The 17961-nt window shown below is 39.2% G+C and overlaps 1 protein-coding gene and 1 long non-coding RNA gene across 3 annotated transcripts in view; both read left to right on the top strand.

Annotated features, from left to right (window-relative positions):
- LOC136427445 (CUB and sushi domain-containing protein 3-like) overlaps nt 1-17961 on the top strand; it is a 328428-nt gene that overhangs the window by 189072 nt on the left and 121395 nt on the right. For both annotated transcript variants that reach the window (XM_066416298.1, XM_066416299.1), the window contains exons 44-46: nt 4594-4782; nt 8723-8869; nt 16801-16855. In XM_066416298.1, coding sequence (XP_066272395.1) covers nt 4594-4782; nt 8723-8869; nt 16801-16855 — 391 coding nt within the window. The remainder of the gene's footprint in view (nt 1-4593; nt 4783-8722; nt 8870-16800; nt 16856-17961) is intronic.
- On the top strand, nt 5480-7197 carry LOC136427447 (uncharacterized). The gene is made up of 2 exons (XR_010754431.1): nt 5480-6395; nt 6878-7197. It is a non-coding gene; the product is annotated as an uncharacterized lncRNA (long non-coding RNA).

Here is a 17961-nt window from a genome sequence, read left to right as displayed (position 1 = left end):
CAGTATTTTTGGGCGTGGTGAAGTTGGTTCGCCATCGAAGCCTTTTTTGTATTTAGTCTGCGCCAACGGGTGATACGTTTTTTTCGCATGATGACCCAAATAGCATCTTTTTAATGCATTTTCACCGAATTTGCGTCATTGGAGATTGCGAAAAAGTTTCACATGACTTTTTATTTTTTTATTTTTCAAAGACACCATTTACTAAGCTTTCTCAGCATATATGCCGTGACCCCAGGTAAACTCGTTTTTTCCAAGCAGGTTCGATCAAAAAAGTGTAAAAAAATGGTAATTTTCAGGTCCAAAATTATGTTTTCACTATATATAATGGTTTCTACCAAAAATAAAGGGACAACGGACAATACCGATAAATAAATCGGAAAGCGTATCTGCTTGAGCCCCCGTATCTGCTTGGGATCGTGTAACTGCTATGAGCTTGTAACCGCTGTCCAATACGAATGCGCGCTTGCAGTCTCAGGGGCTGTAAGAGGGTCTCCGTACTCTTCGTTACTTTCTGAATTAGGTTGGGAAAAACTTTTGCATCGTCGTCACTCTCTGCATGATCATGTTCTACAAAATTGTCCATGGCCATACTCGCCAGTATCTTAAGGATTTGATCCCTCCTGAAGTTTCCGTTTCTACTTCAAACTTAATCTAAGGATACTGCTTTGCTATAATGTTACAACTCGATATCAAAAGTCTTTTATTCCTTACTCAACACATCATTGGAATGGTCTTGATATAGCTGTGCGATCACTAAATCTTTCGTTGTTTAAAAAACATCTAGTGAAACTAGAATGGCAACATTTTCGGGAAAATGCAGGATATTCCCCTCCCATTACCTACACCTGAAATATGACATCCTTAGTATTGGCTGTAAGGGTATTATGAAGTTTCTGCATGAATTATGCAAAGGAGGCCGGCATTAGGATAATTTATGGTCAGGTGTGTTCACCTTTCCTAAAGGTACCTACATCTCAAATATGACATCCGTAGCTTTTGTGGTAAGGGATATGCATATATTATGCATAAGGCCTTCTTTAGCATAATTTATGGCCAGGTTTTCTGACCTTTCCTAGAGGTACCTACATCTCAAATATGACATCCGTAGCCTTTACAGTAAGGGAAATACTTTTTTATGCATACGTCCCTCCTTCTACCCACATTTTAGTCATGGCCCCCGGTACACTTTTGCCCTCCTCACACGTCTTCGCACCGGCACCTGCAGTCTAAACCAAAGTTTATTTATGTTTCGCCAACGAAACATAATTTGTTTTTGTCAGGTTTCTTCTCCTTCTTCTCCTTTTCCTTCTCCTTCTCCTGTCAAATCTTCAAATCGCTTCTTCTCGGTCGTCCGTCGACCAAATTAGCTGAAATTTGGTATGCAGGTAGAGTACGTGTATACCCCAAGACCCTTTAATTTTTTTTCATATAAGTTTTTAAAATGATTTTATCGAGGTTTTTTGGTCATTTTCAGACAGAAGTCGCACATTATGGCCTCCAGTGCCGTGGTGTTGAAACCTAAGGACCTGAAATTTGGTTTAGTTGTGCATTGGATATTTACCCAAGGTATTTCCCTTACCGTAAAAGCTGCAGATGTCATATTTGAGATGTAGGTACCTTTAGGAAAGGTCAACACACCTGGCCATGAGATATGCTAATGAGGACCTCATTTGCATAATTTATGCATGAAGTTGTATTTCCCTTACCGTAAAAGCTGCGGATGTCATCTTGAAGATGTAGGTACATGTAGGAAAGGTGAAAGCACCTGGACATAAATTATGCTCATGAGGACCTCATTTGCATAAATTATGCAGAAACTTGTATTTCCCTTACCGTGAAAGCTGCAGCTGTCATATTTGAGATGTAGCTACTTTTAGGAAAGGGGAACACACCTGGCCATGAATTATGCTAATGAGGACCTTCTTTGCATAATTTATGCATAAACTCGTATTTTCCTTACCGTCAAAGCTACGGATGTCATATCTGAGATGTAGGTACCATCAGGAAAGGTCAGGAAACCGGTCCATAAATTATGCTAATGAGGGTCTCGTTTGCATATCAAGTTATGCAGAAACTGCATAATACCCTTACAGTCAATGCTAAGGATGTCATATTTGAGGTGTACATATTGGGAGGGGAATATCCTGCGTTTTCCCGAATATGTTGCTATTCTACTTTCATTATATTTCAATTTGCCCAGGTATTATTTTGCGACAGCCCATTTTTGCATGGGGAGGGGTATTGGCGAAACATGCTGTACTGTATTTGCTCAGGGGCAAATGACGGCCTTTCTAGTTACACATAACTTAGCTACAAGTCCAGTCTGCACATGTGGAAGTCGAAGCGAAAGCGTTGTTCATTATCTTTTGTACTGCCCTATATACAGTCAACAAAGACTAAACCTTCTCGGCAATCTACAGAACACCCATTCTATGTTAATGCAAGGAGGTCCTTGGTTAATGTGTGCAATTGGGGGTTGAAAAATAGTGAAAAAGAAAGTTCTTCATAAAGCTTACGTAATGGGCCTAACGACCACGTCCAAAAGACGACCATCTGCTCAAGACGACCGATTTCGGTCGGTCCCGATTTTTTGCCCCATAGACTAATTAAAGCATTAAGCAATGTGTCCAGGACGACCACTTGTCTTCTGTGACCGCGACCGGCCCTAATCCGGACCGCAAGCGACCAAAACATAATCTAAGATGACCGCGTCATTTTCAAATGTGTGGCGACGTCAGTTTTTAATGATAAGTTGCTGGAAATCACGGTTACCGGTAAATCGGTCTGTTTTGCAGCGATGAAATCCAAGGTGGCGCCCGTGGTCATAGGTCATTGGGATAGTCTACTACAATGTGGTGGAACTATTGCGTGTGGTGTGATTTTACTCTACATTCAATAGTATAAAATTTAAACTTCTTTCATCAAAGACATTCTTTACATAAAGAAAATGTATACATAAAGAAAATTTGACTTGATAACATTTTATTTTGAAGATAATACGTGCATGTTTTTTTTTTTTTCTTAAACTGCTCACCCATGCCTCTAGTGAAGTATCCTAACTGAATAAACAATGCGTCTCTACAAGGAGGTTATATATAACTCCTTGGTCTCTACATGTACAGGCACGCTAGAGGCTATATTTCTGTATATCTTGGCAAATCTCGGGCGTTTGGGCGGGTTTGGGAGTTTAAAACCCACACCAGGATAAAAACTAAACCATACACAATCTTTTTATGGGTCACAATGCTATAATGATCCAGTACCGATTTTGTGAAAGAAATTTCCCGGTCATGGCAACCATGTGCCCGGTAAAAATTTTCGCCAACACTCGCCAGTAAACTTATTTTCTGACCTATTCACGGTACAATTGTATTTTGAAACGTCAGAAAGCGTTGTAGTGAAATGCCCCATTGTTATGCAGTATCGACTCCATTCACAAGTTTTTACAGACAATGCCGATGGTAAAAGTGACGCAGCTTGACACAAAAATAAGCTAAAATTTTCATGAATTTTAGCAAAATAATCCAGGGAAAAATGGAAGAAATATCGTAAATGTGGAATCCGAAAGCAGTATAATGGAGACGAGCTTAAATGTTGTTAAACGATTAAGTGCATCTTGTTTATCATTCTTGTTAATAAATTATGACATAAACTTTGAAATCGGTGCCTCTGTCTTGACTTGTCAATCTCTATTTGTAAGAAGACCACATGTCCAAGACGACCGAATTCTATCAGTCCCCTAGGTGGTCTTCTTAGACACATTTGACTGTAACTACTATTGTTCACTATCCCAAACAACTTTTGGTAGGTGCTAGGACTTTCCCTTTTTTGAGATATTGACTGATTAACGCTGTGATGTTGCTCATATTTAAGTTATATCAAAAAAATGAATTAACCCACTGGTGACAGTTGCAACGATTCATCTATGCATATAAGTGATGCTAGGCATAGAAATATTATTAGCCGAACCAGAACACTCTCCTCTGGTCATTGTGTATGGCTTTAAAGTTGATTAAGAAAGCATCAAATGTTTATAACCTAATGAACAAAGATCATATATAATACTATCAACACATAGGAAGAAAACAATTGGGATTTTTCTTATTTTGCTTCAGAGTTATCAATAATTAAGTTCTCTATGATCTGTTCTTGACTGTGTAACATTCAACTGACTTACAACAATATACCTATCGTTGTCTGGCCACGGCCATATCTTACCTTTGTCAAGAAGGTTATGTTTTTTATGCCGTTTGTTCATGTGTCTGGCTGTCTGCCCGTGGAAAGCTTAACTCGAGATTGAAGCTAATTAGATACATCTAGTGATATTTGGTAGGGGTAGGGAAAATGACAGCCAAGTCAGACAATGGACCTCCTTGTGCTTTTTTTAACGATTATTACAGTGAAACTTGTGGTTTTGATATCTCGTGGTATGGAAATGCTATGGTCATGATTTTTCCAAATACTACAGTAAGTGGTGTAGGTTTGGACCCCATATGCATGGCAGCTCTTTTCTAACTGCAGGGGTTGTTTTAGTTTAAGATTTTGAAAGAAAATAACAGTTACTAATTTTGTTATAATTTCTATCTTTCACAGTGTTGTGCACGACTAATGACGACCGTTCAGATGGCAGTGGTGTGATCTTGAGTCCAGGCTACCCAAATAACTACCCCATCAACACCATCTGTGGCTGGACACTGCATGGCTGTAACGGCCACCCTGTCACTTTAACTTTTGAGTACTTCCAGTCAGAAGGGAATTATGACAAGCTGGAAGTATTTGATGGTATTGTATTATGAAAATGCTGTCATTTGCCTATTTCAGTCTATATCATATTTTGTTGAATGATCATTTCATTGAGCAGGTTTACAATGTAGGTCAAAAACACCAGCCTTGCTGACAAGTTCAATGGAAGAGAACATGTCTACATGTAACGTAAAATGACCGGTTATCGTCCAATTTATTCAAAACGCGTTTATCTTAAAACCCCACAGACAGTACATCACATTACATCATTGTAATTGATTTTACATCATTGTATATCTGTATCAAATCGTTTTGAAGGTTTTGATAATGAAATAACTCTCAGCGATTCGGTATAACAAAATAGATTCACCGCATTTAACCTACATAACAGTGGTATCGTCCGCTGAACTCTTCTGACTTTTGTTTGCATGATGCGACGCCATCTTGGAAAAATGCCGAAATTTGATTTAGACCCTTTATTTACCCGCGAAAAACGTAAATTCAGCCCAGATAATTACATTTTCAAGAACTTTTACACGAACGAGTCTTCTATTAAAAAGCTGCGGCTGTTATTTCGCCCAGTCCGAATGCTCAGAAATGTGTACCGCGGAACGGAGGAGTGTTAACAGCCGTGTAAAAATCAAAGACACCATTCTGGAAATACTTTGCTATAGACTAATTCTTAATGCTTGTGTCATTGGGGAAAATCCAAGGGATCGACAAAAAAATGACAACTACACTACAAAAAATGCCATTCTCGTTTTTTCTTGTTTTCTTATTTTTTCTTATTGAGAGAAAGATTTTCTTCCATAAAGAATTTCAATAAAATCAAGAAATCTTACGCAAAACCTTTGTACGTTAAATCTTACATTAAGAGTTTTATTCTTGTTTTTCTTAGGTGAAGAGAGGATTTCTAGTCTGATTTTTTATCAGCAAGAATATTCTAGAAATTCTAGTCAATCTTTCTTCCTTATTCTTCACACAATATTTGCTTCTTGTTTGGTGAAATGGAGTATTTTACAGAATCTACTCTTAAGATTTTTATTCTTGCCATACATGAATTTTTCTTTAGACTTTCATTTCACTAGGAAAACATTCTTGACATTTCTTGATTTAGGAAGTCTGAGGAATATGATTCTTGCTATTCTTAGTATATCTAAGAAGATGTAAGGATTTTCTTGACCAAATACAGTTAAGAAAAATGAGAAAATCAAGAAACTGTAAAACAAGTAATTCCCAAGGGTTTTTCTGTTCGAATTCCTTTTCCACAAAGTTAAAGAAAGATGTTTCCTGCTTTTCTGTGTTATCTAAAAATGAAAGTTCGAATTTGCATGATTTCCTTTCTTTTCTTAACATTGTAAAGCTCAAGAAGATAATTATTGTTTTTCTTGTAATGAGAAAGTAAATTATGCTAATTTAATACTCCCATCATCCTTTGCTGTAAAGAGAGTTTGAATGTGGACCGTTGAGTTTGGGCTCCAGCTGTATTTGCCTGATGTGCGGTTTAGATCTTACAATAGTAGGGAAAAATGTGGCTAGTTTCTTGAGGACACTTTTTTTGTATCATGTGGGACTCACTACACAGCGTAGATGACTTGTTTTAAGTTCCAAAATGCTTCCTCAGGCCAACGCCATCAACAGATATGCTCCAGGTATGTTATAGCCTGTCTGGCATGAAAATAACTTATTTCCCAAGTAGATACTCTTAGTTTTGTGTTTGTGGTTGCATGATACAGCCAACCAGTAATTGAAGAGCATGTACGTTTAGTGCAGTTATACCTAAAAGGTACTAAAAAAAGTTGAAGTATATCATTTTCAAGCAAATGCACAAGCCCCCCTCCCCCATGCATGTATCTGGGGGAGGGGGGCGATATAGGAAAATGACAGTCACTAACTCTTTATGTGTATTTCTAGGCTTAGAAACCTTTGTTGTGTTTGTGGTTGCATGATACAGCCAACCAGTAATTGCAGAACATGTACGTTAAGTGCAGTGATACCTACAAGGTACTAAAAAAGTATGAGTGTAACATTTTCAAGCAAATGCATAAGCCCCCATCCCCATGCATGTATACGGGGGAGGGGGGCGATGTAGGAAAATGACAGTCATCGTCATCTTTTTTGTGTGTTTTTCTAGACTTAGAAACCTGTTGGACCAAAGAAGATGCCCCCGTCTCAAGTTTGGAAAATCTTTCAACAATTACAAGTCATTGATTATAAGAAGGACAGCTACAACACTGCAGAACTGACAGTTTTAGAAGGACAATTAATTATTTGTATGAGCACAGAGAAAATGTGCTTTTATCACAGCATCAAATGTGAAACATTTATGGAAACAATTGTATTGAAAACTGGTTGATCTTTGCAATCCTTGGTTAAGAATGGGCATTAGAAAGAAAAATCCAAAACTGTGTACTAAACAATTAGATCAATGATAATAAATATGATTGAAACATATTTAAATTATAGTATCATTGATTTATTAAATGGTATTCTTGATTCAAGACCTCCATCTTGATTCAAGAAACTGTTTCTAGGTTTAAGGAATTCATTCTTTAGGACATAAAGGTATTCCTACAACAAGAAGCTCAATCTTAGTGCAAGAAACTCATTCTAGATGTAATAAATTCATTCTTGAGGACAGAAAGGTATTCCTATTACAAGAACCTCACTCTCAGTGGAGGAAACTCATTCTAGGTGTAAGAAATTCGTTCTTGAGGTCAGAAAGGTATTCCTATTTCAAGAACCTCGCTCTTAGTGGAAGAAACTCATTCTAGGTGCAAGAAATTCATTCTTGAGGTCAGAAAGGTATTCCTATTTCAAGAACCTCGCTCTTAGTGGAAGAAACTCATTCTAGATGTAAATTCATTCTTGAGGACAGAAAGGTATTCCTATTTCAAGAACCTCGCTCTCAGTGGAAGAAACTCATTCTAGATGTAAGAAATTCATTCTTGAGGACAGAAAGGTATTCCTATTTCAAGAACCTCACTCTTAGTGCAAGAAACTCATTCAAGGTGTAAGAAATTTATTCTTGACGACAGAAGAAATAAGGAAATGTCAGTGAGGACGTAACAAATATAAACTTTTTCTTAGAATATTTCCCTCTGAAATTTATATATCTTAGATAAAAATTCTGTGCCAAAGAAGAATCATAACAACAAGAAAATTTATTTCGAGGTTTTAGTCAAATATGTGTGAGAAAAAACAACTTGGTCAGAGAAAAATATTCTAAGAAAAATTTTATATTCCTTACGTCCTCACTGACATTTCCTTGTTCGTTCTTATTCTTGCACACAGAATATTTTTCTTTCTGGAAGATAATTTTTCTTCAACAAAGAAAAAACAAGAAAAAACGAGAATGGCATTTTTTGTAGTGTATGGCCAGGTTTGACTGTATGTTGTTTTAGTTTGTTCCATTTTTTTCCATTTTGTTCCCATTCATTCCATTTCGTTCCATTTCGCGCTTCCGTGCAACTTACTGTTACAGGTTCATGAGTTAATTCTGTTATGTCTCTGGACGTAGACCTTATTCATTGTTTTGTATAAAAGAGAGTGGTGGCTAAGGGTCATACTTATGATGTTCTTTATTGCTCATGAGAACTGGCTTTAGCATGATACACCTCGACATGTGGACATGACCCAAACTGGACGATAACTGGTAGCGCACGATAATTGGTCGTGTTACATTGCATGCTCATATACCTGTGAACATAGCATCAAACAATACCAAATGTAATGAACTATGAAAGAAGCAGTGTGTGGTGTGTGAAGGGTCGATGCCTTGAATGATTTTTCGGGGTTAATTCTTTTTTCATCCTCTTTTTACTTTAACTGAAATAATAACAGTCGCTAATCGCACTGGTGTGTAATCTCCTATTATAATCTTAGATAACGAGAAATGAAAGCAGCACAAGGTTACTACATTTTCTGATACTTGTTTATTTCCATGTTGTGACAAATGCCTTTGATTTTATTCCTGAAGGAACAACAGATGCAGGCACTGCAGCTGTGACATACACCGGCCGCCCCAATCCACTAGCCAACTACACCAGCCCAGGGGCAGTTATCTTCCTCAAATGGACCAGTGATTCCTCCATCACAGATACAGGCTTTGTACTGCACTACCGTTGTTAGTATGCTGTCTTATGGTTGACATTTTAATCAATGATTGTATCTGTATAGCCAGTATAATTGCCCTTCGGCGTAACACACCAGCTTTGCGCGCGGCAGCAGCTGGTTATATTACACTGAACACTGTCACACCTAACTTTTGCACATCTGACTGCAACCATTTTTCACAAACTGAGATATCATTAAACTTAACTTACATTACCAGTAATATTTGCCCGTCGAAATGCAAGAAATAGCATTTCAGGGTGTCAAGAATTTTCCCCTGGAGCATGTCGCAGCTCCGGTGAGGTCTGGAGAGCGTGACACCCCTCAAAAATCAAGCTGAAACTCTTCAGAATATGAATCATTTTTTACAAATAGAGATGTCATAAAACTTAGCTTACTCTTGAGCAAAATTCCCCCCTCAGAATGCATGAAATAGTGTTTCAGAGGGTCAAGATTTCAAAATTTTCCAGGGGAGCATGCCCCCGGGACCCCCTATTATTGTCGCGCCTTCAGCCCTCGTCATTGTGATCATGAACATTTCGTCCCACCATTACGAAATTTCCTGACGCCGCTGAATTAAAAGGCGCACCAGGTCTCTTGCCACAAGATCAGGGCGACTTGTGGCAATCAACCGTCGTCTTCAGGGGTATCTCATGTTCTGAATCTGCTGAATTTACCGTTAAGCGTTGCTGGCCGGCCTGAATTTACCGTTAAGGGTTATCGGCTGGCCTGAATTTACTTATAAGCGTTGCCAGGACCCCCCATGCAGACCCTCCTCTAACTGGATCTGAGGCCTTCCCTTCTACCACTACGGTCTATTCCCTATCGGTCAAGAAAGCCTTAGTGTTGTGCCTTGAATTCCATAGTACTCCAGTTTTGAAATGAGTCTGCTATGTGGGACTTTATCGAAAGCATTCAATTTGGTAAAATCTAGTATTGCTAGATCCACCTGTTTTTTTAATGTTCAGTGTGCCAGCTATGCCGTGAACTGTTAAATACAGGTTGTGTTTCTGTGGATCGCTTGGCTCTGAATCCATGTTGGTAGTCCGTCAAAATGTTGTAACATTCTAAGTGCTTCATGACATGGCTATGAATGATGTGTTCAAGTAGTTTGCAGGATATACAGGTCCGAGTGAAACAGTTGCCGGGGACCACTCTACATGTATCTCCCTTTTTAAAATCTCCTTTTTTATCTCTCCTGTGTCTAACGAGTGTTGGAAAATGTTGGTGGGATGTGCCTAAACGCCTCACCCGACCTCATCCAAGTCTAAAATGCAGTGTATATGGGGCAGGGACATTATTTGACGTTCTGGATATGTTAGATATGCAACAAGAGTTCTACGACCTCATACCTTCGCCAAATGATTTTAAGTTTATGACTGACATATTAGGAGTGTTTCTGATCAATCATATCATACCAGTTGATCGTCTTCACCCAAATAACATAAATTGTCAAAAGTATGAGATTAACAAAGAAGGTTATGCTAACATTTATCATCAATTATGTAAATGAGCTCCTTATTAGCATAATTTGGTTGAATGGTGTTCACATTCACACATTTTCCAAATGCAACAAGTATGAAATTGTCGTCATTTACTAGTATGGAATTATAGTAGTTTCTCATTAATTATACAAATTAGGCTACATTTGCATATTTTCTATCTATCAACATTCTTCGGTTACAAATGTCACCTATTTGAATGGTCATATCATGGAACGTAGCGGGTTTTTTAAATTGCCTCATTAATTATGCAAATTCGAATCTGATTTGCATAATTACCATCCAATCATACAAAGCATCACTTAAGCTATCTACATACCAAAAATCACGACCCACGGCACGTATACGGGGTAGAGGCCGCTGGTAACCTGTCCCAAATATGCAAATGAGCCGCCATATTGGATTCTTTACGTCCGGGGCCGTGGATTCCCGCGCCGTGTATTTCGTAAAATAAAGTGACTTTACAGTCGTGTTAACCACGGAAACTGAGTATACATTCAGGGGACAACTTGTTGAACATGTTTATGGTGTTAGATTTGGCGCCCGTGTCACGATGGCCGATATTTTGGCTGATAAATTGGGCATTTGCTAAAAAGCCTTTTTTGCTGGGCATTCGCTAAAAAGCCAGGTAAGAATCTTCAAGTTAGCTTTATTTAACTTCGGATCGATGGATTGACTAGAAACTCAGGATTAATTAATGGGAACACAACCTGAACATATTCCGAGCAAAAAAAATTAGATTCGTGCAGTGCGGACTTCGCCAGAGTGGGCATTTGTGGGCATTCGCTAAAAAGCCGATGCGCCCATGCTGTGGTACACGACCACTGATTGATCTTCCTGATGAAAGGCAGTGTATATCCAACTTTGGTCTGCTTCCATCAAATTCCATACCACTTTCTGCTGCTAGCTTTCTCATACCACTGCCTACAGCTGAGTGACAAGCCAATTTATCCCAGCAACTACGCCTCCCTCATGACAACTAAGCACCCCTTAACAACTTATCCATGAACCCTCCAAACAACATGGCCAACGTATGCCAGCTAGTACAGACTGATCATACAATATACCGGGTAACACATTTTAAAAAGTACTTCGCCCAAAATCTAATCATCTTGAGATTTCCAACATACATGTACCCACCAACACACCAAATACGACAACAATCCATCCAGGCGTTCTCAACTTATCGTGTTCACTAACAGACACACAGACAAGCATTAAAATATAACCTTCTTGACGAAGGTAATGAGATATTAAACATCAAAACGATGAACTTACTTTTGAACCCACGTCTAAGCTACTATGGGTCCTTAAAACTATAGGTTTCTTATATGGTCTTCTAAACCCTCCTGAAAGTGAAACACTGCCTCCTGCCACCTTGCCTTATGGTTTTATCACGCTGTCGTCGAAGTTATAGCCAGGGAGAACTAAATCGGAGGTAAAAATACGTGTCTGTTCTTTCCAAGGAAAGGACTCCTCAGGTCATGTAGCCATGTATGTATGTGGGTCATATGTCACCTGACTAGCCTGTACTTAACTTTAGTTTAGGTGAAAAACACAACAATGTTGTAAGTAGCAAATAGACATTCTTGAACAAGTAGACCTACCATCACGACTACCACTGTACAGAATTTTGGAGGGAAATGTGTGCAGCACTCTCCGTATATCTATACAGCTGCCCCCTTGTAAGAATGTTCCTCAATAAATGTGATGATATTAAATTTTGCATCTATTTTAGTAGTTATAGTTGCATATATCGGATAAGACAGTGGTCCCGTAACCCTCTAAGCGCTGCCGCGAAACCACCATACATGTACATGTATGGTGCGTATTTGGTTGAAAATAATGGCGAAACCGTGGAAAACCCTGCGGAAAATAGATCAACTTTGACACGAAAAATCTAGTTTCTGACAAAAGTCTGATTCCTCTGAAGCAGTGTAGGAGATTGGTCGACTTGTCACGATACCGGAGACTCATTTATATGCTTGATCTGACCTATTTTGACTATTGACTTTTTCCGTGACCATGTCTTGATACTCAAAACGGCGCGTATCATCCTTCTATCTTGGAAACGAGCGGAGTGACTTATAAAAACTGGTAAATACTTAGAGCTTGCTGCTTGTTTTGCATTCATAATTGTATATTTAATGTATCCAGAACGTCATATAATGTCCCTGCCCCGTATACACTGCATTTTAGACTCAGATGAGGTCTGGTGAGGTCGGGTGAGGTGTTTAGGCATACCGACACAAGTGCTATTTCCCCGGCTGTCATTTTGAGGAACCAAGGTGGTATTTGGTCTGGTCCAGATGCTTTAGATGGATTGAGGCCTTGAAGCATTTTGTCGACACCATTAGGAGAAATCTCTGTGTTCCAGGGCAGACATTGTATGGCATCATTTCCGTGTCAAAATTACGTACAAGTACGTTTTTGGGTCTATACGTGACGTTTTGGGGGTCAATACGTCACGTGAGCCAGGCATACGTCACGTATGCCAAAACGTACATATGGTTCTGCAATTCCCGTGTCAAAATTACCTAAAAACGTACGTTTTCGCCACCCCGCTGGGCGGTAATCCTCACAAGCAATGGTGGCTGCCAGCTCAAAACCACCCTGATTACCAACCAATGGCTGATCACCATGGAACGCGTAGTGTGGCGCACTTTCGCATATACACTACAGAACAGAAAGGTTCACAATCCAATTCAAACAGTATATTTCTATACCAGACAGCCCAGTTTACACCTGGCTAATTCTCACATTGGACTTTCTAGCCATGCAGGCATAAAAAATTGTGTCCGTACTACTTTGTACCCACTGGGTCGCCCATTAATACATTGTGTTCTGCGGCCTTTACACAACATAAACTGATGACGTCACCGGAACACGTCTATCATAGTAAGATGTTATACACAACATACAATGTAAACTAATGATGTCACCAGAACACGTCTATTATAGAGGTTCACTCTAGTGTAAGTTGCGTTAGCGCGCTGCGTTATGATAACGTAAAGGACTATGTTATGTAACGTAGTTTGTTATGATAACTTGAAGGGCGTACATACGTTACGTTAACGTGGAACATTAACATAACCCATTTATATACTTAACGTATAACCCCAAAATGTGACGTTTACAATGATACAATATTTTCACCTGAAAATGGCACGACCATATGTGCATCACGTTTAATACGTGACGTAGAGGCCTTACGTGACGTGTGGCTTGGAATACGTGACGTATGGACCCGAAAACATATGTTTTTTTATGTAGGTAATTTTGACACGGAAATTGCAGAACTGTAGGTACGACACTTATCCGTATGTTATGGCAAACCTGACGTAGGCCTGGCATACGTGACGTATTGACCCCCAAAACGTGAGTGATGGGGATGTATAGGAGTGAAGGAGGGTGCACATGAGTGATTAGGATGCATAGGAGTGAAGGAAGGTGCACGTCGGTGACGAGGATGCAGGTAGGCTGTGCAGGAGTGAACTAGGGTATAGATGGGTGATGAGCATTCAGGTTGGATGACCAAAAGTGAATAAGGGTGTACATGAGTGATTAGGAATCAGGTAAATACAGTATGTATGCTTCCTTTTCATTATATGATGCGTCATGCACACACATGTGCTGTGTGCCTGCTTTGCATATATGTCACGTCATGCACACTGATAGCTCATTTGCATATATGGCCCCAAGCACATGAAGCCGTAACCGAAAAAACAGTACCCGTACCCGTACGGTCCGTACCCGTATAGGTACATACCCGTATAGGTCACCCAGTATACCCTTTTTGGGGCCCCAACAGGCCAACATGCACTGGGAAGTCGTGCCTCCTAGCGTAATACTCTGGGAAGTCGTGTCTCAACATGCTTTGAACACAGCTTGCACATTATCAATTAAGAATCGCATAAACATGACTTTTATTTATGTCCCTCTTTCATTCAACGAATGTAGAGTACCGTATAAACGGCGAGCTAACTATCTAAACAAACCGCCGCACAGCGTACAGCGAGGAAGGAAAACATGGAGGGAGACCCACTACGCCGAAGCTCATTCATCAAGGACCTCTGATTAGTAGATGTCTGTCCACTCTCTTCAGTGATTGGTCAGAGTGTGGGACGGGTATCACGTTGCGATCTGTAGCTTTTCAGGGTTCTAAACAATGGCTGATACCGCTTACGATTTTACATATTTTGCAGACATGACAACATGGCCCACCAGCATGGCAAACCCCGAGTTCCAACCATCAGCCTGCGAAAATTATACGTGCTGAAGTAGAATCTGTTATTAACGTTATATCTCCGAGGTTGGCTGAAAAACAACAAATACAAGACTGACGGGTGCATGTGCACGCACGTAACTGTTACGTATATTTAGATACAAAATTAAACACATAGAACAGAAACATGTGACGTGCCTGTAACGTCCGGTGATGAGCACATATCTCTGTGACCGTTCGGTAGAACTCCCAACTTTCAAAATAATACCAGACTTCAGACATTTTTTAAGAAATAGTTTTAATGAATGAGGGACATAAATACAGGTCATGTTTATGCCGGGTGACCTATACGGTTACCTATACAGGTACGGGTACTGGTTTTTCCCCTTACCCGACATGACCTAACTACTATTATGTTCTTACGCCAACTAAACTGGTGAACTGAACAAATGTTGACCAAAATGGGTCAAAGCTTAGACCCTACCTCTTCCTTCTAACCAAAAAAGTCAGACTCTCCAGATTGGGCCAAAATTTTCAAGGAAAATAATGGTTTTCAAGGATTTCAATTTGGCACTACAAAGGTTTTTGGCATTTTCGCCTAGGATAAAACTCGTAGAAAAAAATTTCTAGGTAGAAACGACTGATGTTGTCAGAAAGAGAAAAACCTAGCGTACATGCATGAGCCAATTATAAAGAAAATTCTAGTACTTGAATTTCTTTAATCATCCACGGCGCAAGGCATGTCAACATGACCCACAGAACACAACAAAAGGCAATCTCGGGCCAAGGGACATTTCACCATCAACGCGGATGGATGTCTGGAAATACGGATCGGATCAAAACGCAATTTTCACCAAAAACACACCAATTCATACACTTTCCAGCCATGCTAGTATCTAATATCAGTTCGAAGCATATTATGAGAAATCTTAACTCAAACCCAGCCCCTCGAAACCCTTTCGTCACTTTTTACGCCATGCGGTCGTATGGTATTCAGACCGGTCTGAGATTGGCCGGGCGTGCGGGCGACGGGCGCATGCATGGTCGGACTGCTATACCTGCCAAACAAGTCAGCATGGCATGTACACTTTCTTCTGTGGGCCCAACATAGAAAATGCTGCACGGTTGCAAAATATTACAATGTAGATTGATATTCGGCAATGCAAACGATGTGGTAAAACAATATAAAGTTTTCCTTTAAATGTTTATGTTTTGTAATGGACATGAATCGTTAAAAATGTCTCGTTTGTACAACACCGGGATATGTCGCAATGCATTATTGTTGTATATACTATCATACTGCAGCAGGGCGTACTTGGGCATTTCCGCCGGCATCCGTGGCTGTATGCCGTGTCAGATCCCCATAAATGGCCATATTACATATATTACCACAAAATGACACAAAAAGGAACTGATTTTGTTAAGAAAATGGACAAAAAGGTGACCAAAATATGGTGCCGTGAAGTGAGATTTACAGGTTAGGTACTAGTACCTTTAAAAAACCCGGGTAATTCGGTCAAGCCAAAATGGCTCAGGTGGTAGCCCATGGAGACTGACGCTTGGTGGGGACTGGTAGGTCCCCGGTTCGAACCCAAGTACAACCTTTTTTTTTCTTTTTCTGTTTTTTTTTTTTTACTTTTTATACAAGGAGGAAATATATTGTTTTTTCTGGCGTGTTCTTCATCTTTTTCTTCTTTTTCTTCTTTTGCATAATTTATGCAGGAACTTGTATATCCCATACGATACATTGTAAATGCTACAGATGTCATATTTGATTTGTAGGTGCCTTTAGGAAAGGTGAATGCACCACATACATTATGCTAATGAGTCTCATTGGCATATTTTATGCAGAAACTTTCATTTCATTTGTTCCAAATGAGCCCTAGTCAGCTTTTTTAAAAAGCTTTCTTGAAGCTGACTTTGAAAACAGTTTATTTCATACCAAACTTCACAAAACTGAAAAAAAAATTAACACTGCACTTGTGCAATTTAGTTATTTTTAAAAACTATACTTCAACTGTTTCATCCCCAACACAATCAGGTCGTATGGCCAGCTTTTTTTAGAAGCTTTCTTGTTTGTCTCGCACTACCACGGACCCCGGTCATGGAAGAACTGGGGTGTGCACAGTTAATGTAAGAATATGCATATATGAACTTTCCTTGACTCAGAGCAATATTACATTGTAAAATAAGTAAATTGAATTTTTTTGTTTCCAGCGTCCTGCTGCAATGACCCAGGAGTACCAGATAATGGCAACAGACAAGGAAACAGGTACATGTGCTATGATGATCATAATGTAGTATTTGTAGGCTCATTCATCATTCACCTTATATCAAATGCTATAATTGATTAGATTAATAAGAAAAGCAATGAGATAAACACAATCTTGAAATGAATTTAAGGATATTTAGGACACTGGTTTGCTTACTGATTCAGAAATAGTACACTCAGATTAAAATCTAAAGGAGTGATAGGAAAATTTTTTAATTTTTCCAGAAAAATGCTGAGGACTGCAATAAAAAGGCAAATCCAGAAATACAATGATTATACTGATATTTGGGTTGATATATATGATTATTATCTTCAATAAATCTGGCCGGTCCCTCCCAAAACATGTACTCTTATTCGAACAAGATACATGGGACATAGTTCCGTCCTACTGCTACTTCGGCTTGACTATTACATCGTCGGGCAGTTTCTCCCTGGCAGAAAAACAACTTTCACTCAAAACATGTAATTCTTTGTACAGCCTGAAATCTCTTATTTGTACATCTGTGTCTCCAAAGTGTTTATGAAGAATATTTGATTCTTGTATCAAGCCAATTCTTTTGTACGGTTGCAAAATTTGGGGCACTGATTCCATAAATGACAGCTCTTCAATCGAAATTTCACAACAACGATTTTGTAAAAATATACTTGGGGTTTTCAGAAACTGTAGTAATTTAGCCTCTAGAGCAGAACTTGGTAGATTCCCTCTAGACTTATCTGTACGTGTGATTCATTATTGGTTGCGCTTGTTACAGATGGATTATGAGAGACACCCATATAAGTTGATGCTCTTTTGTTTCAACGTAACTCCATTACAACTAGTCGTAGAAGAACTTGTGTAGAAGAAATATTAGACCAATTTGTGGATACTCCTATCTGTTCTATTCTTGCAATTCATCCAGTGATATCAAGTCAGTATGTACTATGCCATAATTACCAATATGTATATTCAAACTTTCTGTCACAATTTGAGTATTGATACTGGCAAGCTAAGGTTTTATAAGACAGCAAGTCTACGAAAACCACGCCTTCCGCACTGGTATTCCAGTGCTGAACCAACGGACGAATCGGCCTCAGCACTGGTTTTCCAGTGCTGACGAAAGTTCAGC

This window comes from Branchiostoma lanceolatum, chromosome 2 (genome assembly GCF_035083965.1).
Source record: "Branchiostoma lanceolatum isolate klBraLanc5 chromosome 2, klBraLanc5.hap2, whole genome shotgun sequence".
NCBI lineage: Eukaryota > Metazoa > Chordata > Leptocardii > Amphioxiformes > Branchiostomatidae > Branchiostoma > Branchiostoma lanceolatum.
This window is presented reverse-complemented; position numbering and strand designations above follow the sequence as displayed.